The sequence below is a fragment of the Ascaphus truei genome, chromosome 16 (assembly GCF_040206685.1).
Source record: "Ascaphus truei isolate aAscTru1 chromosome 16, aAscTru1.hap1, whole genome shotgun sequence".
Taxonomy (NCBI): Eukaryota; Metazoa; Chordata; class Amphibia; order Anura; family Ascaphidae; genus Ascaphus; species Ascaphus truei.
This window is the reverse complement of record NC_134498.1, coordinates 26,080,144-26,105,030: the sequence shown is the minus strand read 5'-3', so window position 1 is coordinate 26,105,030 and position 24,887 is coordinate 26,080,144. Positions and strand designations below refer to the sequence as shown.

The 24,887-nt window shown below is 39.0% G+C and overlaps 1 protein-coding gene across 1 annotated transcript in view; it reads left to right on the top strand.

Annotated features, from left to right (window-relative positions):
* KLHL4 (kelch like family member 4) overlaps positions 1-24,887 on the top strand; it is a 125,748-nt gene that overhangs the window by 76,542 nt on the left and 24,319 nt on the right. Inside the window, exons 2-4 of the mRNA XM_075572841.1 lie at positions 5,120-5,293; positions 8,203-8,339; positions 16,509-16,705. Coding sequence (XP_075428956.1) covers positions 5,120-5,293; positions 8,203-8,339; positions 16,509-16,705 — 508 coding nt within the window. The remainder of the gene's footprint in view (positions 1-5,119; positions 5,294-8,202; positions 8,340-16,508; positions 16,706-24,887) is intronic.

Sequence of the window (24,887 nt, the reverse complement as noted above, 5' to 3'; positions counted from 1 at the left end):
CAGGACCCCCACTCACAAACAGCACTCACAACCCACGCGCCACCTGCCGCCTCACACCCTAGCAGGACCCCCACTCAGAGACAGCACTCACAACCCACGCGCCACCTGCCGCCTCACACCCTAGCAGGACCCCCACTCACAGACAGCACTCACAACCCACGCGCCACCCGCTGCCTCACACCCTACCAGGACCCCCACTCAAAGACAGCACTCACAACCCACGCGCCACCCGCTGCCTCACACCCTAGCAGGACACACGCCTCACATTTTTACATCTGTTATGTCACCAAAATATACATTGTATAGTACTACCTATTACGCACTTACATCCCGGGCAACGCCGGGTCTCTCAGCTAGTAATGGTAATAAAATGAAGTACTAACTCCTGTAGTGTAATATCCTATCTACCATTGCAGTTGTTTCCCTCCATTTTAAAAGAGCACACCAACAAACACCATACAATACACACTCCGTTTTCTAATGCAATGGGGTTTTTGCAGGTGTCAAAATGTTTTACCGTATATCTAAGCTACCATAAAAACCCATCTTAACTGTGGCAAAAAAAAAAGCATATAACTCCCTCTCCTGGAGATTGGCTCACAGCCAAATACTAATATCTTTATCACTGCAGATATAGCCAGCGTCATTCTTATCTAGTGATAATACAAGATATCCTGTTATAACTCAAAATATCTCTGATTTATCAAAGGATTTCATTGCAGTGCTGGCACAGAATCCCACAACATATCTACTGTAGCAGTGGGAACAATGACGTTAGATGCTGTGTATTGGGATATGGATTCTCTTGTTGATTGCCAAAAGAAAGTGCCTTGCAGATCCCCCACACAATAGCCCTGGTTAAAGCTTGTAGGCAGATAGGGGCTGTTACCCTTGTCAGCAAGTTATTCAGCAGCAATTCCTACCTTGGCAATAATCCGGCGGTCTATTAAAGCAATTTTAAACATTAAAAACAATGTTGTTTTTGCACTACTTCTCCAAAATACATAATTAACACACAGTATTTTACAATGGGGAATGTGGCCATGATGAAAAGGGGTAATTAAGGAAAAAATATACTTTCCCATGACAATAGAACAACACATTTAATGGGATCCTATTGTATACAGAAATAAAATATACACATCGTGTTATCATTGTACCATACCCCCTAGTATTCATGTACTGTGTAATCATTGTACCATACCCCCATAGTATTCATGTACTGTGTAATCATTGTACCATACCCCCTATTATTCATGCTTTGGCAATACCGAACTGCTCTTTCGTCATGCCAATAAAGCTTATTTGATTTGATTTTACAGTATTGTTACTGCTCCTTATCCCATACCGTGAGAGCCATACATAAGAGAAACACGAGCTCTCACTTTAATATCCTATCTAATTTCTTCTCCTCAATACTGATAACTGACAATAAAAGAAGATTCACCAATTAGAGTTTCATATAGAGTGGCCTAAGGAATATTAGAAAAGGGCAGAGCCTCACACAGTTTATCTTATTTAGGAATATAATGGTGTCTCCACTTCCCTCTCAAGTGTAGCTTTCAGATGAAGGAAAGAATAGATTGATTGATCTGGCCAATTGATTTTAGGTTTACTATTTCAGAAAGCTCAGTTTAATTTAAAATGTAATTATGTGTCTCGGCCTCCAGCTAATAATACCATTTTTTCCCAGGTAAAACCTTTACTGAAAACTAATTGAATACATTTAGGTATTTAAAGTCTGCATTATCATGTCAGCAAACATACATTTTAACTCTGTATAGTTTTTCACGCACTATTAAACTTGAACTGAAATTACAATTTAATACTGCTGCACTTGTAATATGCAGTCTGCATGCAATACTGCTTTCTGGACACCCTATATCCAATTCAGTGGTGTTAGAGATTACAGTACCTTTATAAACCAATTATGATCAATCGTATTGATTAGCCAATTTTTAGGATTTGGCTATGAAACATTATACAAGTTAAATTTAAAGATGGTGATAATTTCATGTATCTTACTGTGTGTTATCATATTTTTTACCTTCTTCAAAATAATATTCATAATTACGTTAAAGACATTTAAACAGTAATTAATTCCTTAATACATATGTATATATAAACATATTTATATCCTTCACATTTAATAATTTTGAAAAAAAATTGGAGATTTTGCAAAGGAACTTTTATGGTCAATATTCAAAAAACATTGCATAATGTTGCTTTTTGAAGTGAAACTTTTTGATGGCACCTAAAGAGTTTTGTTAGGAAAAATCACTGGTCTTGCAATGAAAAAGCGTGACGGAAGTGACGTCACCCTACAGATGGGCGCACGCACCGCGCGCATGCACATACCTCAAAGTTCCAGGCCGCACAGAGGTTGCAGGCAGCTGTAGGCGCTGGCGCATCGCTCATGCGCAGGAGCAACAGCAACCCACACACACAGGGACACAACACACACGAAGAATTCACAGTTAGTATAAATATAGAAGTGCAAATAGCTAAAACAAGGGGTGTGTGCTTAACACGAGCGTTCTAAGTCAAACTTCTTCGTGTTTTGTCACTAAAATTGTGTTTTGATTTTTAATTATAAACATCATCATCACAAATACAATTTCTGTGACAAAACAGTGACAAAAGACAAAGAAGTTTCACTTAAAATGAGTGTGATCGGCACACACCCTTTTTTATTTACCTTTTAATATGTTTTGATGATCATTTTGAATGTTTTAGCATTTTTGTCCGGCAAAATATTCAAATACCGGCTAATTGCAAAAACTTGTTTCAAACCATTCCAAAAAAAGCCATTATATTTGAACTCAAGTAATTCCGCAACTATTCTAAAACTGAAAAATGGGGCATTTCTGCAGACAATTCAAACTTCTATGAACACTTTGCCTATTTCTAACATCACTACACATGTTGTGTATAATGTTCCTCTGCAGTTGCAGTACATAGTACTGTTTTAGGGAATGTACAATGTATTATTCTTCCTTCTCATACCTAGATTGTTTCTTTTGTTTGCTCACTTTTCTTCCTTTTGCGTGATTGCTGCTTTTTAGATGGCGGGTTTATTTATTCTGCTGTAACGAATTTAAATGATGTTCAATCAAAATAGTGTTTGGTGAGGAGGATACAAAAAGGATGGAACATTAGTTTGGTATCATTTTGAATATTTCCAAAGATAAATGTATGAATATGTTTATTTGTAAAGTGCTAGCCATTTACATAGAGCTTCACAGCAGGAATAGATGCAAGAAAATAACATTAGATGTAATAAATAATGGCAATAAGTGCTTCAAACACAAAGGTAAACATTAGGCAAAGGAGTCCCTGTCCTGAAGAGCGTACAATCTAAGTGATAATTAGGGAAACGTATGGAGACAGGAGGAAAGGGTTATGGTAAGTGTGTATGCAAGGGGTTAGGGCAGTTTTTCAACAGGGGTTCTTAGGAACTCTTGGGTTCCCTGGCATCCCTAAAGTGTTCCCAGCAATTTTCAGGTCATTTGAAAATAGTATCAAATACAGAAATATTTACAATGCAACTTATCTCAGACGTGCTATAAGAGAGGGTTGGGGTTCCTTACAATGCATCTGATCTCAGACGCGCTATTAGAGAGGGTTGGGGCTCCTTACAATGCATCTGATCTCAGACACACTATTAGAGAGGGATGGGGTTCCTTACAATGCATCTGATCTCAGACATGCTATTAGAGAGGGTTGGGGTTCCTTACAATGCATCTGATCTTAGACACGCTGTTAGAGAGGGATGGGGCTCCTTACAATGCATATGATCTCAGACGCACTATTAGAGAGGGTTGGGGTTCCTTACAATGCATATTATATCCATTATGTGTTATTTGTATTACTTGTTATTTATATTATTATGTCACGTGTATTACTGCTGTGAAGCGCTATGTACATGGATAGCGCTATGTAAATGAAAACATACATACAGTCATACCTCAGTTACGTACGTCCTATATTCTTTAACAGTAAACTAGCAATACACTGCTACATGCTTTTAAATTATTTATTGTTAAAAAATACTATCTTCAATAAAGACTCGTGGCTACTGTCCCACACCCACAGTCGCTCCAACCACAGTGGCCAATCATGGTCATCTACTGCATTTATTCCCTCACCTGTAAGTCACCCAGCATTCCACTTAGATTGTAAACTCTCTGGTGTAGGGATTTAAGTTCCTAATGTCGGACTTAGGCCTGGGACATAGTGAGTTTTAAGCTCGCTGAGGCGGGCTGAGCCGCGCTGAGCAGATGCACAAAGCCCCTGCATCTGTCATCAGCGCGGCTATAGTTTCTCCCTCCGCATGCTTGCTGATGCGTGCGGAGGCTGAGAAACTTTGCCGAGACAGGCAGGTTTCAAATTTGCCGCTCGGTCACGTGACCGCTCACATCCAATGGGAGCGAGGGACTAGCCTCGTCTCCCGCTCTGCCTCCTGGCACGCCTCCGCTCCGCCCCCTACCCCTGAGCGTGCTCACTGTCTCGCCTGCAAGGACAGGAAAAAGCACCATTTTGGAACAGGCGAGGCAGAGCAGGAGCGCGGCTCAGCGCTGTTTGCTCCTCTATGTCCCAGGCCTTAGTTGCACATATTGTATTAATTCTTTGTACTGCTTTTTTTCTCTTTTCTAAAGCACTGAGTACACTGTGGGCGCTATATAAATAAAATATATACATACCTACAATATATGATGTTTTATAACACCATATTTATTTGCCTCACTTTACACAACTGAACAAACGAATACAATGTTATGCATTGTATCTTATAGCTGCTTCACTCGACAGTATTTGTGCATGTTCAACATCCCTGTGCTGCATCATACTGAAATTACACATAGACTGAATGTAACAAAAGTAGCCACATTCAGGTCACTTTGTAGACTGGACTAAAATGTTGCTCAAATTCTAAACCCAATTACAATATGAACTTCCATTGAAAATCTTATTTTACCTGACCTGATTAATGTTTGCAGTATAAAATAGTGCACAGTACACTTGAGACATCACCAGAGACACCCGTATTCCAAATGATTGTGTTTATGTAGATGCAAACGTTTTAATCACGTACTGTCTTTTGTCATTACCTTTGCAGGCTTCCGGTGACAAGCAGCTCTCCTAATAGAATGAACGCCAATGGTTCAGATGAGTACTTCCAATCTATAAATCACGCAGAGCAGACATTCCGCAAGATGGAAAACTACCTCCAGCAGAAGCAGCTGTGTGATGTCCTACTAATTGCTGGGGACCACAAGATTCCTGCACATAGGTAATATAAGTCAACTTGGATCATGAAGGAGAAAGAGGAACGTATTGGAAATATGTACGGCTGTGATACAAATGAGGCAGCAGGGGATAAGCAACGTGGGAAGATTATAAAATCTCATGATTTTGCACAAGTACTACGGGACAGGGAAATGACCACTCGTATTTGTCCACCTTTAGGGAATAATATATAGTGGACATTTCCTCTTTTCCATCTATTTTGTTATTTCACTGGAGAAACTGGGGAGTTTTCTTTGTGTGTCTGGAAGCAGGGGGTCCCCCGAGCTGAAATGAATGGGGGTCAGCTCCGGAGACCCCCCTGCTTCAATCCTATGTTAAAAAAATAATAAATAAAAAGGCGGCTTGGATTGCTCCTTTAATGTGATTCATCTTAAAATGTTCAAAAGTATTATATGATAAGTAAAAATCATCATTTAGGCACTGAATAGATTAAATGTGGTTAGATTTTTTGTTTTTGTCATACACAAACATGCTACATTACAATTCTAATCAATATTATGGGAGAAGGAGCAGCTCAGTGAGTAAAGACACTGGCTGTGAATAATGACACTGAGTTTGAATCAGGGGAGCGTGGTTCGAACGTTATTTACAGGGAGCCACATCGCTCATACCAATATCACACAAGAATAAAAATAACCCGGTGCAAAAGGAAATAATAACAATAAACACAGAGGGATGGACCAGATGGCCACAATAGTCCCTATTCGGTGCACTCACTGTCAAAAAATGAGGGGGAGTATAAGATTTAAATGTCCCCAAAAAAGTAGGTTCATTGAAAGAGGTTATAGTAGAAACAGTAGTAAAAAGGCATACCATTGAGCCAAATATACACAACGACATGATATCTTGCACAAGAAAACCACCAGAAACAGCATCAAAATTGATTAGGCTGGTAGAAACCTACAAGAATCAATGGCAAAAGAAGTGTATAATATCCTATATAAACATTGGCATGTCCTTCTTGAAGATCCGGACCTACAAGAGGTCTTACTTACAAAACCTTCAGTTGTAAGTCGAAGATCTTCAAACTTGAAGGACCAACTAGTTCATAGCAAATTTGCCAATATAGAGACAATGACCTGTCCAAATGACACCATTGCAATTGTCAGGGATGCCGTGCGTGCCAATACGCACAGGTGACCACCACCTTTAACAACTGGGATGACTCCAAAACATTTAAGATCAAGCAGTTTTATAAACTGCCACACAGCAGAGGTAATATATCAAGCTTTCTGCTCCCGGTGAAGAATATCTATGGGACACACAATGGAGATCATACCAATGTGAAGTTTAAAGGTATAGATCATATACCAATCACTATAAGAGGTGACCACTGGGACAAAGAGCTCCTCCAACGGGAATCATGATGGATATATAATATGGGCACCTTGTCTTCTCAAGGCCTCAATGAGGGCTTTGTTTTTTCACCTTTTATATGATCACCAACTTCAATATATAGTGGACGCCTACTAGTAACTTCAGAGACCTACGTTTACTATACTTGTGTCACAAACAATTCTAGGCAACAATATGTAACACGCTATTGATACAGACCCCCCAGCCCCCCTATTTTTGGGAGGTCACTCTTAGAGATTTTTTCATCTAACCTACTTAAGTCAGAAACCATAATATGGATGTACTGTACAACAGACCTGCCAATATAGTTCTCTTTCCACTTAAGCAGTTCAGAGTGCAGTTATAGTCTGGAATGTTATTTAATAACAGAAATAAGGCTTATGTTGTCTTGTTAGCCTCAGTCTCACCTTCTGACACCTTGTTTCTTCGGCTCTGGGGATTTTTAATCAATTTTTAGATTTCAAAATGTACTATATGCTCACTTATTTTGGCGTTATCTAAATACTATTAAAGTGTATTATTTTATTGTATGGGTTAGAACGCTTTTGCTCCTATTTGGTACATAGATCAGTGAGTGTAATCAGCCACCCTTTGGGGACATTTAAATCTTATACCCCCCTCATTTTTTGACCGTGAGTGCATCGAATAGGGACTATTGTGGCCACCTGGTCACTCGATCTGTGTTTATTTAGCGTGGTTCAAAACCCGGTGTCAGCTCCTTGTGACCTTGGGCAAGTCACTTTATCTCTCTGTGCCTACAGCACCCTGGATAAGGGTGCTATATGAATAAATAAATGTGAAGTACAATATTGAAATCATGTCAAACTTATTTTATTTGAAGACCCAAGATCCATAAACCTATTTTTTTTTATCAGCATGAATTCCAGCTGCTGATTCACACCGTCTTTCTCTAATACCCTTCAACTAGTAAGAGTCTGTTCAAAAGAATAAAAAGTAAAACACCTAGGACAGTCAAAACTAAAAATAGTCAGAGGATCATGACTATACGTTCTATAGAGAAGGCTACATTTTTTTTTTAAAATAAAATAAAAAGTATGTTTAAAAGAAAACTTTGTGTGTAATAGAAAAAAAACACCCCAGGAAAAATGTGTAGAAAAAAAAATCTTATTCGGATGGGTTTGTATGGTGCATTTAAGGATTATATTGATTTTCCACGTTAATTGGAGAGTTAAAGTCCAATGGCAGAAAAGTTTTCCATCACTATTTAATCCCTAGTATTTATTCAATTTCAGGAACACCGTTAAAAATACTGGAGGCAATCATTATTTAAATGAAAGGACAAAGCGCTAATATATAGTTCAATCTACCCAACTGTCTGCAGAAAGAGCCATAACATATATTATAAAATGCACTCCAAGACAGAATTAGATCAACTAATTACCATTTACCTACTTTCACACTGCTGCATTTCCCTGCTGAAATAAAAGACGTTATGTGAAACAATAAACCATATATTAAGTATGCCCACGAGATCATAAACAAATTCAAATGTTCTCATACCGTTTGTGTTTCAAGGTTGGTTTTAAGTGCTGTGTCAGACTACTTTGCTGCCATGTTTACTAATGACGTACGCGAAGCCAAGGAAGAGGAGATCAAAATGGAAGGTGTGGACCCCGACGCACTTAAGGCCCTGGTACACTATGCGTATACAGGTAATTAATTCTCTAAAACGCTATGTATGCTCATTTCCTTTGTATATATTTATTTAATCATGTACTGCCACTTACTTCCTGATTCTACACATACAGTACGTCTACTTGTAATGCTTGTGTAGTCTGTTGTATGTAATAGTGATACACGACAATATGTGGACTGCACATTCAAGTTTGGTTGAAGCCTTCTGATGAGTTGTTAATACACAGAAATTCAAGTTATTGGTCTTGTGTCAGTCTGTTTTCTCTGATGTATGATGGCAAAAGTGTGTAGCTATGAAAGATCTGGGCATGAGTTTTCTAGCCATGAAAAGGTACAGGTAGAGAAACCGTAAATGGAATGCCAGGAAAATGAAACGCACTAGTATTTCATTCACATCGATTCTGGTTTGTTTACTTTAGGGAAGTGTGAACGTTCCATTTTGATGCATAGGATGTTGGGCTACATATTATAAATAAATAAATAAAGCAGCTTTGCATCTGTTGTTTATTCCAGCTACATCCAGACCAAAAGTGCCAACTCAAGGGTTACAGTATATAACCGGGGTGGGCAACTCCAGTCCTCAAGGGCCACCAACAGGTCAGGTCTTAAGGCTATCCCAGCTTCAGCAGAGGTGGTGCAGTCAAAGACAGAGCCACTGATTGAGCCACCTGTGCTGAAGCAGGGATATCCTTAAAATCTGACCGGTTGGTGGCCGTTGAGGACTGGAGTTTGCCACCCCTGGTATATACAGTATCTCACATGAAGTGTTTGCTTCAACACACCCCCATTTTTTGCTTACAGTTGGGTTTAATATAAGAAAAGGTTAATTAATTTTCCTACATCTGATGTACAATGCTGGTATTCTATTGATACTCTGGATCACAAACTGGTGCACACAAAGCAAAGATACCTCCATATACTGACACAGGATGAAATGCCTCTATATGAACACATTTTGCTTCCACTTGACTGGTTACAGACTCCCATCTTGCAGAAGCTTTCTGAAGCCCGGGTTCCCTTAATCTTTAAAATGCAGATTGCAGCTGTTATCTCTGGTAACCCGGAATAACACGTGTTCATTTAAGGCAGCAATACAGGTCTCCTCCCTATTTTTCTTATTTCTACATGTAAAGCGTGTGACAATGTATAATTGTACATTCTTACCTAAGCTGGCAGTTGTTCGGTGCTCCTGTTATAAATCTGTCAAAATCCTAATTGTGTGCCTAACATAATGGTCGCCTTCCAGTTTCAATCAAATCAGTCAATGTAACTAAATTTAGCATAGGTTGAACTTGATGGACCTACGTCTTTTTTCAACCTCATCTACTATGTAACTATGTAACTCAGGAGCTACAATGTATCTTGATATTACTACGGTAAGATTGACTATTGTTACAGTTTGCAGCTCAAACTGTTGGAAACATTGACAACAAATTATCACAAACAGGAAAGTGTTGCAAAGATCTGGCACTGCTGGGGAGGTGGGCTAAAACCTGTGATAGAGATCAAAGGATGCACAGTATGTTAAAACTCATTAAAAATGGCTTCAGTTGAATAAAAAGAAAAAAATTAGTATGATCTAATATTACAGAACTGATTTATTTAAAAACAAAACAAAAAAAAAAACATAAGATTTTGCTCCTTTGAGGAGATTATGCTTAAATTACCATTGCTTTTTAATAGAGCTCACGGTAAAAATTGTGGTAGCGTTAACAAGTACAATAACATCTGCTACATCTGTACTATATTACTGCACACTCCAAGACACAGAGCCTCTGTATTACTCCTCGCACCACATCAAAGCAATGAAGCATTTTGGTCCCATCGCTGGTATTAGTGGGTTTATTAAACAGCAATGTGTAGATCTCACAGAGAAACATTATGATCCTATTGCCTTATGTTACCTGAAACGAGAGAACGAGGTACCGGAGCTGGAATGAAAGTATACAGGACTATTTTTCTTTTGGAAGCTCTTTTTTTACAACATCTGAGAACGTACCTGGTAACCTGAAACATACAACTGTGCAAAGTCATATTTTACTTTTCACTAAGTATTATGACTGCTACTGAATCCTATAGAAACGGTGTTATTCTGCATTATCTGAAGGTAAAATAAAGCTGGCTGCATCTGTTTTTAGATGTGACGGAGCTTGGGCCATTTTGTAATAATATCCACCAAAATAGGTAGATATTACCAAAAAGGCAAGCCAAGCGCACATTTTAATATATGCAGCCTTTGATTACCTTTATTGAAAACGAATTACCTAGGCTGCCGATTGATTAGTTCTCGCGTGATCGATCAGCAATATCCTACACTTCAGTCAGTGTAACTCAGCAGCTACAATGTATTGTTATATTACTAAGGTAACATGATCTATTGTTACAGTTTGGAGCTCAAACAGCTGGGAATATTGGCAACAAATTATCACAAATAGGAAAGTGTTGCAAAGAACTTGCACTGCTGGGGAACTGATAACACCCGCTATAGAAATGAAAGGATGCTCAGTATATTAAAAGTAATTAAAAACGGAATTAAGAGTTGAATAAAAAAAATGTAGCAAGTACTATCTAATACTACAGAACTGATTTAGTTTTTAAATACACATGTAGGATATTACATGAATTGGTCCTTTACGCTGAGATACTGTAAACTGGAGTTTCTAAAATGTATTACTCATTTTCTTCTTATTTGCATACAGTTTTGAAAGACATAACAATCATTAATAGTACTTTATATTTAGCATATAATTTATATTCATATTGTAGCAGGATTACTGCAAGCTTTAACTATTGTTTTTGAATTTAGAAGAGCTTAAAATGTTCCAATTGCCAACATCAAAGATTCAAAACAGAGTTCAACAAAGCCCCCTTCAGCACTTGTTCGTAACAAAGAAACGCCTTTGTGGAATTTTTATCAGTAGAATAAAAGAATAGAGCTGCCCATTAATCTTTGCACAAAGATGAAACAAATGCCTCCAGGAAAGCAAGTTGAATCTAAAACAAAGAAAAAAGGTGAATCATGTTTTTTTTGTTATAAAAAAAAAGGTAGTTAAAAGCTTTGCTCTGTGCTAATGGAATTAAAAGAGTGAATATGAAAATGCAGCTATTGCAGTTTAAATATACTATAAATGTATAGTCATGCGCTCAAGCAGACCAACAAAGCCAATATTCCTTAAACCCGTAGGCTTACAGAATAGTTATTAAGAGCGTCCCATCGGACTCAATATCAATAGTCATGAATTAATTAATGCAGCTTTAATCCTCATAAAGCGGCAATCCTGCTGTTTTGATTTTATTATTTTTCAACACCATGGGAAACCGGAATGCCTTCCCATACAGAACGCTGGTGATTTTACACCTCAGACCCTGGATCCAGATAAATATAAATAGTTTTTAAAAGTATAGAGGCCCCCAAACAATCAGTCGCTGACCTGCTAGCCAATTGGAAGAAGGTGAGATCAACGAAATGCAGTGCTGGAGTCCTGCCAGCACTAGCAATCGTGTGTTTGCTTCCTGCTTCCAATGACTTGAACAGAAGACAGGGTCCTTCCCTTCCAGTCACTTCTTGGGAGCTCTATTCACGAAAACCCCTAGAAAATGAGCGAAACCCATGAGCCTCTGGGGTGCCCCCTTCAGGATTATGCTGTGTGTCTATAGGGCATTGAAAGTTTTATCTCCACAAATACCGTGTTTTAAAAGCAATTAATAATAATAGCATGTTCTTGTATAGCGCTGCTAGTACGTGGAGCTTACAATTTATGTTTTTGGTGCCTGAGGCACAGGGAGATAAAGTGACTTGCCCAAGGTCACAAGGAGCCAACACCGGGAATTGAACCAGGCTTCAAACTCTTAGTGCCAGTCAGTGTCGTTACTCACTGAGCCACTCCCTCTCTAGGTGCAGTTCAGTGGGGTACTTAAAGTCATTTGAATGGAGGTCTGCATTTATCAGTCACAGTTTACTGATTTCACCTACTCAGTTATTATTTCATGGACTTGTTTGAAAGAAATTAATTCATACTACTTGCTTTACAATAAAACACTCAGGGTAACATATATGTTTATGAGGGTTTCAGTTTCAGTTGCAGAGCATATATATTATATTAATTAATCCCTTGAGTGCCCCCAAGATATTGATAGTACATCATAGGGTCTGATACGCAGGAGGACCCAATGATGTAATAGCTATGTAAAAAAGAAATGTAAGAAGCTTGTTTTGCTACGGGAAGATGGTGTGCTCCTATGCTGAACAGGACACCATCCACACTGATGAGGAATGGAAGGGGGCTGACTCATCCATTCCATCCTCAGTGACGGGGCGGTCACGTGATGGCGAGGGTCAAAGCCTAATTTACCAATAAACAACTTTCATGCACAGTGTGAGTAAAGACACTGACTCTCGCGCTGAGTTTGAAGCAGGGGAGCCTGGTTCAATTCCCGGTCGTCGGTTCCTTGTGACCTTGGGCAAGTCACCTTATCTCCCTGTGCTTCAGGCACCAAAAACATAGATTGTAAACTCCACGGGGCAGGGACCTGTGCCTGCAAAATGTCTCTGTAAAGCGCTACGTAAAACTAGCGGCGCTATACAAGAACATGCTATTATTATTAATAATAAAGTAAAACTGGATTTATCAAAGTAAAGAAACCTCTGTGTTGCGTTGGCACAAATTTTGTACATTTTTCAGTTAGAAGATTTTGCTGAAAAGGTCACAAATGTTTAAAACAATTTAGTAACTAACTCGGTGTACACTGGATGTAGAACCATCAAAGAGCCAATTAAATCCCTAACAATGTCAAGACTGGTCATTAAACGTGTGTTAAGCTTTGCCGTGGAACATTGCCAGCTGCTTGCATGTGGTGATTTCTTTCTATTGTAGCAGTTTTGTACTCCGTAATCTCAAACATATTTTCCAAAACAATAGTAATTACATTTTACATTAATCCTTTTGTTCTAATTGTGTGACTGAGCTCCAGAATAGGCCGGGACATAGGGGCAGATTTATCAAGCGCCGGTATGAGTTAGCACAGCCGATCCAGCATTAACTCACATTGACTTGAGTGTGAGTTAACGCCAGATCAGATGCACTCTCCCTTACTGCTGACTAAAGGAAAAAGATTGGGGCTTTTTATTATTGTACGATACACCGACGTTTTGGCTGTTCGCATGCAGCCTTCCTCAGGTGCAGGATAGTGCTTTGAGGCAGGCTTTCCTGAGCAGCCGAAACGTCAGGGTATTTAAAGGTCGAAATAGCTTTCTGTGAGTAGGGTTACTTGCTCTGCACTTCTTTAACCCAGGCTGTGTAATGCAGCAGGCATAAGCTTATAGGTACCCATGTTAAAATGGAAGAAGCAAAAGGTGACATTGTGTGCTCATTTTCATGTCATTACCCAGAATCCCTGGTTGCGCATGCAAGCACAGTATGCTACGAGAATGGGGAAAGGCAGGGATACAGAACTGTCTGAGACATGTGACTGTGCTCATCAGTGGGATCTGTATTTCCTTGATATTTAAAATAATATAATAGGTGAATTAGCAATGACTGCTAGAAAAAACTGTATTTGTACTGTACGTTTGCTGCATTCAGAAGAAACCTGATGTATCAACATGTCTTTGATTGGGCAGGTACAAATCACATAAAAATAATAGCCTAGAGAGGCAGCCATTTAGAATGCCATAATTAAATATATACAAGCACACTTGGAACTAATTGGCTGAAATGGAAATGTAAATGAATACCTTGATACTGTATGAGATTCACTCATGTCTTTATACACTACATTGTTCACTATAATGCCAGTACTTTTAAAATCCCAGTGTGAACAACCCCTTTAATAATATTTATCAAGGTAATAGTTTAGTACATGGGGTGCCTTTCTTTAAAGCAATACAAAGATCATGCCTAATTTAGTGCTTTGTGAGTTGACTCAAGATCATAACATTTTAACCATCAATGTACACATTAAAACAATATAGATCTCTTTTAGAAATCCCATTTTTTTTAAAAACTAATCACATTATTCAATGGCAATCCATTATACAGTGTCAGAATAATATTGTTATATAAAATACTAGTTGTGGTGTATAATAACTTTATTTCATGTAGCGCTTTTCTCCCAATGGAACTCAAAGCACGTCACTATTACAGTACAGTGCCCGGTACGCAGCACATAGGAATATTACAGACAGTCCCTGCCCATAGAGCTTACACTGTTTTGGTACCTGAGGCCCAGGGAGATAAAGTGACTTGCCCAAGGTCACAAGGAGCCAACACCGGGAATTGAACTAGCTTCCTCCCGTCTTTAGTCACTGAGCAACTCATTCTCTCATATTAAATATGGCTGCCATTGCAAACTTTCCAAGAAATGCATTATATTACAGTCCAAATCTCTGCAGCTGTGGATCATCACAGCATTCTCGTGTGAGACATGATCTTCCAAACAGCCCCTAGAAAAATACATTTGTAATACTGTACATGATGTGAATTTATTTGTGGTTTTGCTGGTGTGGAGCTGGTAAATTTAAAACCAGAGACAGAACATGAAACACAGACAGAGCTCAGTGCTACATCCAAAGACACTAATACACGGTACAGTGCCTATATATATATATAATAATATTAGCATGTTTATGTATAGCGCTGCTAGTTATACGTAGCGCTTTACAGAGACATTTTGCAGGCACAGGTCCCTGCCCTGTGGAGCTTACAATCTATGTTTTTGGTGCCTGAGGCACAGGGACATAAAGTGACTTGCCCAAGGTCACAAGGAGCCGACACCGGGAATTGAACCAGGCTCAAACTCTCAGTGCCACTCAGTGTCTTTTTCTTTCTTCTCTCTCTCTCTCTCTCTCTCTCTCTCTCTCTCTCTCTCTCTCTCTCTCTCTCTCTCTCTCTCTCTCTCTCTCTCTCTCTCTCTCTCTCTCTCTCTCTCTCTCTCTCTCTCTCCCTCTCTCCGTCTCTCCGTCTCTCCGTCTCTCCGTCCAAGGCAGACAATGTCTCATGTGTCCTAACACTAAAATAGATTCTTAATAACCTGTACATTACCAGGAAGAATGATTTATAATAAATCTGTCAAAATTAGTTGCATAGTTCTAAGTCTGAGTGAAGCTCTTATTAACCTGTATAATAACAGGACTAGCACTCTGTATTAGATTTATCGCAATCAAACTGCATGCAAGTTCCCATGGGTGTGGAAGGTGCAATTGAGTGAGCTTTAACCATTTTAAAGTTGGAGGGGGTGAGCTTCAAACTAGGGAAGGAGGAGCCACCCTCCAAATCAGCTAAGACCAGCTGAACAAGAATTGCAAAATATACAGGACCCCTAAAAGCTCATATTGAACCCCCAAAATAATTATCTAGGGAGCGGAGTTTTAAACAATCTGTGCAGAATGAATTATTAAATGATCACCATCTTAGAATCAGGTTGAAGTAAAGTGTTTCTAATCTATAAGTAAGCGGTAAGGGATTGGAATCGGAAGTATTGTACACAATTAAATATTGTTGTTTTTCCTTAGTTTATCTAAATACTTCACTTCTTATAATAAGCATAAAGCAAACTTAGTTGATACAATGAGGTACATGGACTATGAGAAAAAGGCTCCTTGGTTTGCAAGGTATCTCTTCCCTGGCATTACCTGTCCCGAAAGGATTCAGAAAGTAGAGGTGTTAACTTTTTCCTAGATTCCTGAACCTGGCGAAATTAGGCATTTGCCAAAAAATCTCCAGAGAGTAAAATATGGGTTTTATTGGATGGATGAATGGATGGATAGATAGATGGATAGAGAGAGAGAATCTCTATAAGAGAGCCTGATTACTTTTGAACCACAAAGTTCATACCCACATTTGATGAGTAGTCAATTGTTTGCTAATAATTTTTGAAGGAGCAATCCAAGCGCTTTTTTGTAAAAATCTTATCTAATTTTTTTACATGGTACTGAAGCAGGGGGTCCCAGAGCTGAAATGAATGGAGTACAGCTCTTGAGACCCCCTGCTTCAAGCTGGTGTTAAAAACAAAAAGGAGCTTGGATTGTCTTTAAGTCTGGGTGGCTTTTCATGAATTCTACTGATTTAGTAATAAGAATACATTTATAGCATCGTCTTAGTCTTCTTCAGATGGACAATTGCAAACAATCACCCAAGAATATAAAAGTGCATAATCATTTGACCTCTTCTTCTATTGTAATCCCACAGGTATCTTAGAATTAAGGGAGGATACAATAGAGAGCTTGCTGGCGGCAGCTTGTCTTCTCCAACTGACTCAAGTTACTAAAGTCTGCTGCAATTTTCTGATGAAGCAGCTTCATCCATCCAACTGTTTAGGGATTCGGTCGTTTGGCGATGCTCAAGGTTGCATGGAACTCCTGAGAGTGGCACATAGCTATACAATGGTAAGATGTTCTACAACTACAACCTTATAACATAGAGAGTATGTCAATGTTTATACTGTCATTAAGCACATTTTATTGTTAAGAAAAATCCTGAAAAGACACATACATATTCACATAAATGTGATCTGTGCTGTGTTAATTGTAAATAATACAATGGGGCACAATAATAAAGATTTTACTATAGACCGAATATATACAGTGGTGTGAAAAAGAAATTACACCCTCTTTGAATTCTATGGTTTATATATCAGGACATAATAATAATCAGCTGTTCCTTAGCAGGTCTTAAAATGAGTTAAATACAACCTCAGATGAACAACACCACATGGGTCACAGGGCATAAGGTCATTACCTTCTTTATGATTGATGAATGCGGTTTTCCCGGTTTCCAAATATTTCCCTCTGACTAATATCTCTTTGAAGGTGTGTTGCAGGGGTAGTCCTACTTCTGGCCCCAAGATCTTAATGAATTCGGCCGTAAAGTCATCAGGCCCTGTTGCCTTCCCATTTTTAAGTTTCTTTATGACATCCTCTATTTCTTCCCTGGTAATTGGAGCGTTAAGTTCTTGTTGCTCTTCATTCGTTATTTTTGTGAACTTTAATACCTGTAAAAACTTGTCATGAGCTACATCATCCGGCTCAATGGCAGTCTACAATTTTTGATAAAAGTCCCTAATCGCTGTACATATTTCTTCAGGAGCTGATGTTAGTTCACCTGAAGCTTTACGCATCCTAAGTATGTGTTTTGGCTGTGTGGCTCGTCTAACTAGATTTCTTAATAATTTATCTGACTTGTTACCGTCTCTAAATTTGAGCTTTTTTTTGTTCCTTTCTGTGTAGCGATATTTCGCATACATTCTTTGCTTCCATGTATTTGTCCCTGTTTTCTGGGGGGGGTAGGGGAGGGTATTTGAAGTGACAGAACGTCCTGTTCAGTTCCTTGCTAAATTTAATGTATTCTGCTTCTGTTTCTTTCCTATGTTTGTTCATGTATGCTACAATCTTGCCTCTCGTTACCGCTTTAGCAGTTTCCCAATACAATTTCCCCTCATTTTGGTGTATAGCGTTTGTTTCCTGGAAATAGTACCAGCTATTGAGGAGGAAAGCTTTAAACTCCTCATTATTATGAAGATACAGTAAAATGGAAATCTCCATATTCTATTATTGTGTTCCCTAAATCCTAAATTTATCTCTAACCATACTGGTGCGTGGTCTGATGTGTTTATATCTTAAATCGCCACTGCGGACACCTTGTCCATCATATGGTTGCTTGTTAGAATTTAGTCTATTCTTGAGAAAGACTTATGCAGGTGAGAGAAAAAGGTATAGTCTCTCTGTGGGGTTAAATAATGAATTTTTATTTGATATATTTCAAAGAATGGGAATATCGGGCATGTTTCTTAACATGATTAGAACTATGTATGAGGGTACAAAGGTACGGATCATGGCATACTCTCCCAGGAATGTAATTTATACAGAGGAACAAGGCAAGGGTCACCCTTGTCGCCATTGCTATTCAACATAGCAATGGAACCATTGGCTATATTCCGTAGGGACATGGCAGACTATAAAGGCATTGAAATAGGAAACAAGGAAGTGAAGTTAGCTCTTTTTGCGGATGACCTTCTGATGTTTGTCTCTAATCCGGCAACAGCGGTTAAAAAAATGTGAGACACTTAAAGAATATGGAAAATGTATGCGGTTTATAGTTAATGCCTCCAAAACTGAGATTCTCTTGCTGTCTCGCAACAATAATGTTAGGTGGGAGGAAGACCTCCCTTTAAAAAAGACGACAGCCAATCAAATACTTGGAAGTTAATATAGACCCCGACCTAGAAAAATTGTACGCAAGCAATTTTAAATGAATCCTAACCAAAGGGATTAAAGAGCTGGAAAGCTGGCAAGGCCTCCTACTGAACTTAGCGGGTAGATGCCAACTCGTTAAGAGGATCAGCTTCACTAAGATTATATACCCATTGCAGATGCTGCCTATCCTGGTTCGCCATGCAGACATAAAATACTCCTGGCAGCTAGAAAGTCTATTATGTGCAATGCATGAAGTATGACCCTCCAAACTTGGAAACGGTTAAAACATATCTCATTCAGCTAATGACCTTAGATAAAATGGAAACGGAGTCACAAAAAAATTAGAATTTTTTTGCAAAATGGGAATGCTTTATTGACACCCAACCGCAGAGTGAAAAAGACCAAATATATCAGGCTTTGCACTCACATCCTGGAGTCTCTTGCGGCAAATTGCACAAGGTCATAGATGAGGTAAACAGAGGGAGAAAAGAACCAGTTTAAACAGGTATCAAGGCAGGAGAACAGTATATCCGAACCTAACGTCTGCAATATGTGTCTGACTAAAGTTATGTTTTGAACATTCTGTGAGTTAATTATTTAATTTAAAAATGGTGTATTTTTGTATTTTTTAGTTAAGTTTGATCATCTGATTTATACCTTTTTACTTATAAATTGTTTTCTTTAAAGTATAATTTAAACATGGAAAATTGGAAAGATTTGTTGAAATCTGTCATGTTTACCAGCAATGTTAGAAAATCAATAAAAAGAACAATGAGAAAAAAAAACACCATCCATCTATCCTGGGAAGGAAGAGATACTGTACATCTGGAGGACTTTCCCCCTAGAAAGCAGATCATTAATCATGTGGAAAAACTTAGGGAACGTGCACATGAAAAATTGTTATTTTGTTTTGTGTAAGTCTATTTGTATTTGCTTAAAATTGGGCTCAAATAGAACTTTGACACGGTTTTTTTACTGTTAGGATTTAATAAATGTGCAATTATTGCTTTATAATAGGTTTTCATTGTTATCTGATCACTACCTTGATTCTGAGCATTTATATAGGGTATACATTGCATTGAATTCCATGCACCAGAGTTATTTCTTTCTAACTTTGTGTTCAGGATGAAATGTTACAAGTTTCATGGACCTCTTTTCCTGTTACACAACTTATGTTGCATTTAACCCACCAATCAGGGGGCCAAGTAACATTGGAGGGACATGCTATTGACCCACTCTATGCGTATTCATGATGTCACCATGGGGTATAAAAGGTGGGGAGAGTGGCCTCAGTTAGTTCCAGATATGAGTGTCAGTTCCAGTTATATATTCCTGTTGTGCCCGTTGGGTTTCAGATAGTACCAACTGCTAGACACTGCGTAGGAGCAGAATCGGAAGTCCCAGCACCTAGGCATGTAGGGTGTTCTTCAGTTACCCCGGTTGGATGTGTGTTTTATGTATTGCACAGTTGTGGATAACATTTTCAAATAAATTCATTTGGATTAACTCTGTAGTTCTGTCTGCCGCGTTGAACCATGTGTACTTGTCCTTGTTTCCCATGACAATCATCCATTTATATTTTGCCGTTTACCCCGAGTTCTTTGAGAGAAAAACAAAAAGTGCTGGTGGCTATTTACACAGAAATATTTAGTCATTTACATACACAAATATTTTGCACCAAAGAGAATTATTTAATTATGTTGTTGAAATGTTGTATGATATTTGCCAATGCTTCTGGTTATATTGCTATTTTCAAGAGTTTTCTAGAGGGAAATAAAAAACACACCACTTTGTTAATTTACGAAGAAAATAATGTCTACCAATTAAACTTAATGAACAAGAAAGACGAGCGTGATTTCTAAACAGCCCACTTCCTGGCTATGTTGAGGAAATACATGTAGTGGGAAGGTTATTCCACTTGCTTTTCCTGATTCCTGAGCCATTCTTTAACCCTTTGCATGCCCCACGACATAGTCACCACAGCACGGGGTCTGACACTCCAGGGGTGCCATGACTCAGTGTCTATGTCGTGGGCTTTCTGCTCATCTTCTAGGGCAGGGGTGCTCAACTCCAGTCCTCAAGAACCCCCAACAGGTCAGGGTTTAAGGACATCCCTGCTTCAGCACAGGGTGCAGTCGAGGAAGCTGGGATATCCTTAAAACCTGACGTCTTGGGGGTGGGAGGGTCTTGAGGACGGGAGTTGAGCACCCCGTTCTAGGGTAGGTCACGTTCTGCTCCTGTAGAACCCTCAATATGATCTGTCTGGCAGAGGAACAGAAGAGGCAACCTCTTCCGTTCCAGTCACCAGTGATGTCTCGATCGAGTGATCGCGATGTGTCCGAGGGACTGGGGAACTCTAGTACCGCTGCCCCCGGCACTTAAAGGGTTAAGCAAGCAAACATAAATGGCTTATATTTTCTCAATTCATTATGAATGTATAAATTGTGTGTGTACAGATATGGAGTAGCTCCCTGATTTGTGCTGCTTCTTTGATCTTACAATTGTTTTTGTTGTGAAATTGATGCTAAAAAAGACATTTGCGATTCTTTAGTGTATATCACTTGCATTGATTTTGACTTCTATCAGCCCTTTGGCACAATATAAAATGTTGGTATGTTGTGCTATTTTATATTCATGACATACCGTACAACGGGGATAGGTTGCAGTGTCAGGGAATGGCACAAAATATATATATGTTATTATAATAAAATACAATTTAAAAAAAGCAATAAATCTTTTACTTATACAGAGTTTTCCAGAAGAAAGAAAGGGTTATTCTAGGAATCAAAATACATCACGTGGATTTAATTCTCCGTGCATTCAGACAGTATTGCTGCTTCGAAAACACATTCTCTTTATTTATCTTGAGAATCAGAGATTTTTCAGCAGCTAATTAATATTTGAAATCTAAGGCCAGGTCCCCGCTGCCTAATTCAGTGCCCGCCAAGAGCCGCACTTCAATGGGGCCGGGCCCACTGCAAGGCCAGTTTATCCTGCAGACACGAAAATTGTGCTCAATACTAGCGATGGAGCGCTAGGCCACGCCCCCGCCGGTTCAGCCAATGAGGGTGAACCTGCCAGGTGAAGTCATGGCCACGCCTCCATCACGCCCCTGTAGCTCACTGCAGACTGGGGAACTCAGCTGGACACGCCACCAGTCTGGTAGGCGCGCGTGCAGCGCAGACAGTGGGGGCCGTGGCCTAAGAACAGTTTACACAATGTATGAAATATCAATTCCACCTGTTTTTCTGGTTAAGTTGAAATGTGCATATAAGTGTGTGAGCATTAATTAGATTCATTCCAAGCAAGTAAAGTGGAATCCCATTGCTTACAAGATACTCTATAATGGGATCAAAGAAAGTTGTGTTTCAAGTTACAATGTAGCTAATCTTTTCTTAGGAACATAAGCAGTGTTCAAGACACATCCTGCTCTCTGTGTTACACTACATAATAGAAACAGGAAGTCAAATCCATTTGGATGGACAAAAATAGACGTCTGTTTGTCAAAACGGGTTTCATCTGCTTGAGAAAGACAGGAAACTGTTAATGCATCTTAACAAAAGTACTGTAAATATAGGGAAAGTTTTCTTGTTCACAGTGATTGGATACATCTTTTGAGTAGCTGAAGCCCTAGTCAGTAAAACAAAAAACAATTTTTTTGCATATCATGGTAATTATTAATTTAAAAAAAACAGTACATATATACTGTAAATACATTGGAAGTCTCAGGGGGCGGGGGTGTGTTATTAAAGTTAGAAAGGTAGTAGCTACAGATTGGTGTCCAATTCAGATACAGACGGTGACAGTTACACACACTTTCCAAATAAATCTTTACCCAAGTCAGTGCCTTCTCTCCCTGTGTTATCATTAAAAGAAAACAAAGGTGAGAAGCCATGGAGAGGGATACATCACTGTAAAGAGCGTTCAAGGATAAGTTTGTTCTTACACATTGCTCCATTTTCTGTTTGCAATTGCATCAAATGTACGAGAGTTTCCTATGTCAGACAGAATTTGTTAGCCAGAGAAGTTGATGCCACCTTAAATCAGGTCGATTTTCTTCCATATGTTATTGTGATATGTGCACAATGTAACTTCTCCCTACATCCTTCTTCTGCCTAAATCACAATATGATACACAAGACAAAAATTGGAGCGAAGGACAATTATGCAAATCTGCATGCATTTTGCTCCAAATTTGCCTTGATACATCTCCCCGATAAGTATAGAACATGACATTTTAGGAGTACTCAAATTACGTGACTAAATATTCAGCATTTTAAAATGCATTGTGGCTTTAAGAGATCTGACTCCAAAAAGATTGTTCACGGCCCCAAGGTTCAACTGTGTATCCGGTCGCTCCTCCTCTTACCGTGCACCCCATAACTGGAAGAATCCACCAAAGACTGAAAACCGCTACCAGTTTAATTAATTTCAAGACTTCAGCGGTCTCACATTTTAACCTTGTCTGTAACTGTTACATACACACATAACATACTATCTCTAACCATCCATGAAGTGTCTGTTATATAGTGTCTGATATATAATGTATAACCTCTGTTAATTTAATGCAACCATGTATCTGTCATCATAACTTGGTGCCAAGCACATACTTGAAAACGAGAGGTAACTCTATTATTATTATTTCCTGGTAAAACATTTTATAAATAAATAAAGGAGTATGTAGATAAAACAGAGTCTATGTTTGGATAATCTACTGTATAGAACAAAGAGTGTAATTTATATGTCATGTATTAAATAATCAATTATCGGGTGGATATATAGTCTACCTTTTCCTGGTATAAGTTTCTTTCATTATTAAGTCAATTTTTGGCCATTTATTTGTGTCTTGGTATTATCCATTTTAATGTTTAGATACTGTCATTTGGTACCTACTTGTTATTAATTTCGGACACGTTCGAATTCCCATTCGTTCGTGTTGCATCCAGTTACTTAGCGCTACGCATATCAGTAATACACCGCCCCTTGTAAGCGCAAGTATTTAAACTAGGCCTAGCTGGTCATATTGACTCCTCCTGCTGATGAAGCATGCCGTGTAACGCGAAACGCGGGTCGGGATTGATGACGTCACAACGGTGACGTCCTGAAGCGAGGAGACGCCATCTTGGTGCAGCAGCAACAGACTTTCAGACGTTTTGTATCATGGTTTTTTTGGCTATTAGTGCCATTGGTTTATATTATAGACCCACTACACGCTACTTGTAGATACTTTTAACACTGTCTAGCCCGGGTTAAAGTCTGTTTTTTTCTATTATAAGCTACAGGAATATCTATATTTAGCCCTTCCAAACAGCTACTATGTACATCAGGGGAGCGCAAATGTTTGCTGCTGCGCCACCCTGTCCTGCCTGCCCCGGTGCTCGCGCCCCCCTCCTACCTTGCAGCGGCATCAAATGATGCTGCAGTGTCATATGATGTCACATCATGTGACCCGCTGCGTCATTTGACGTGTGTGACATCACATCATGTCACATGACCCTGCTGCTTCATTTGATGCCGCGTTGCCACGGCGACACGTCACAGCGTCTGAATCACGGTAGGTTTTGTGTTGCAGAGGCCTCACGCGATCCCCCGGCATTTCATTTAAATGCCTTGGGGAAGAGTGCGGGGCCTCTGCAACTGCCTGTGCCCCCAACAAGAAAAATCTCCCTCACCCCCTGGGGAGCGCGCCCCCCAGTTTGCTCACCCCTGATGTACATCATGCCTAAGTTTATGTGCCCACCGCTATCATGGTTTACTTACTGCACCTTACACCTATGCATTAGGTCCCACTTAACAATTTCTGGGATACTGATTGTTTTGTTGTCAGTTGTGAAAATGGTTCCATCGCTGTTGCAGGGATTACCCATGTTGGATATGTGAGAGATATTCTCCGTGGCTAGACATAGATGCTGCTCAGATTGTACTACCATACATAGCTCAATTGTGGTATATACTCATTACTAATATGATCTACTATTGTGGTTAGTAATATATCATTTTTACTAATACGATATACTGAGATAATTGCCTACTTAGTAGTCTTTGCTATATTGATGTGGGTCCTTTTGCCTTGCTAAATATATACCTTAAATAGGACTTTTTAGCCTTTGTGCTATTTAACGGAGCTGCTGCCCTTTCTTGAAGTGTTGGTGTGTTCAATATACTACACTGATGTATCCTATACCATAATATATACCGTACTTGGTGGATTTACTATATGGAATAGAAGTACATGTTATTTTCTATCAGTTATACACACCCAGGCGTCGGCCTCTTATGAGGATTTTTAATTACATTGTGTATTATATATGTTCATTTGTTTATATGTATATTATTATTAAACTATTACTGTTTAGAATTTTTAGTCCTATGTGAGT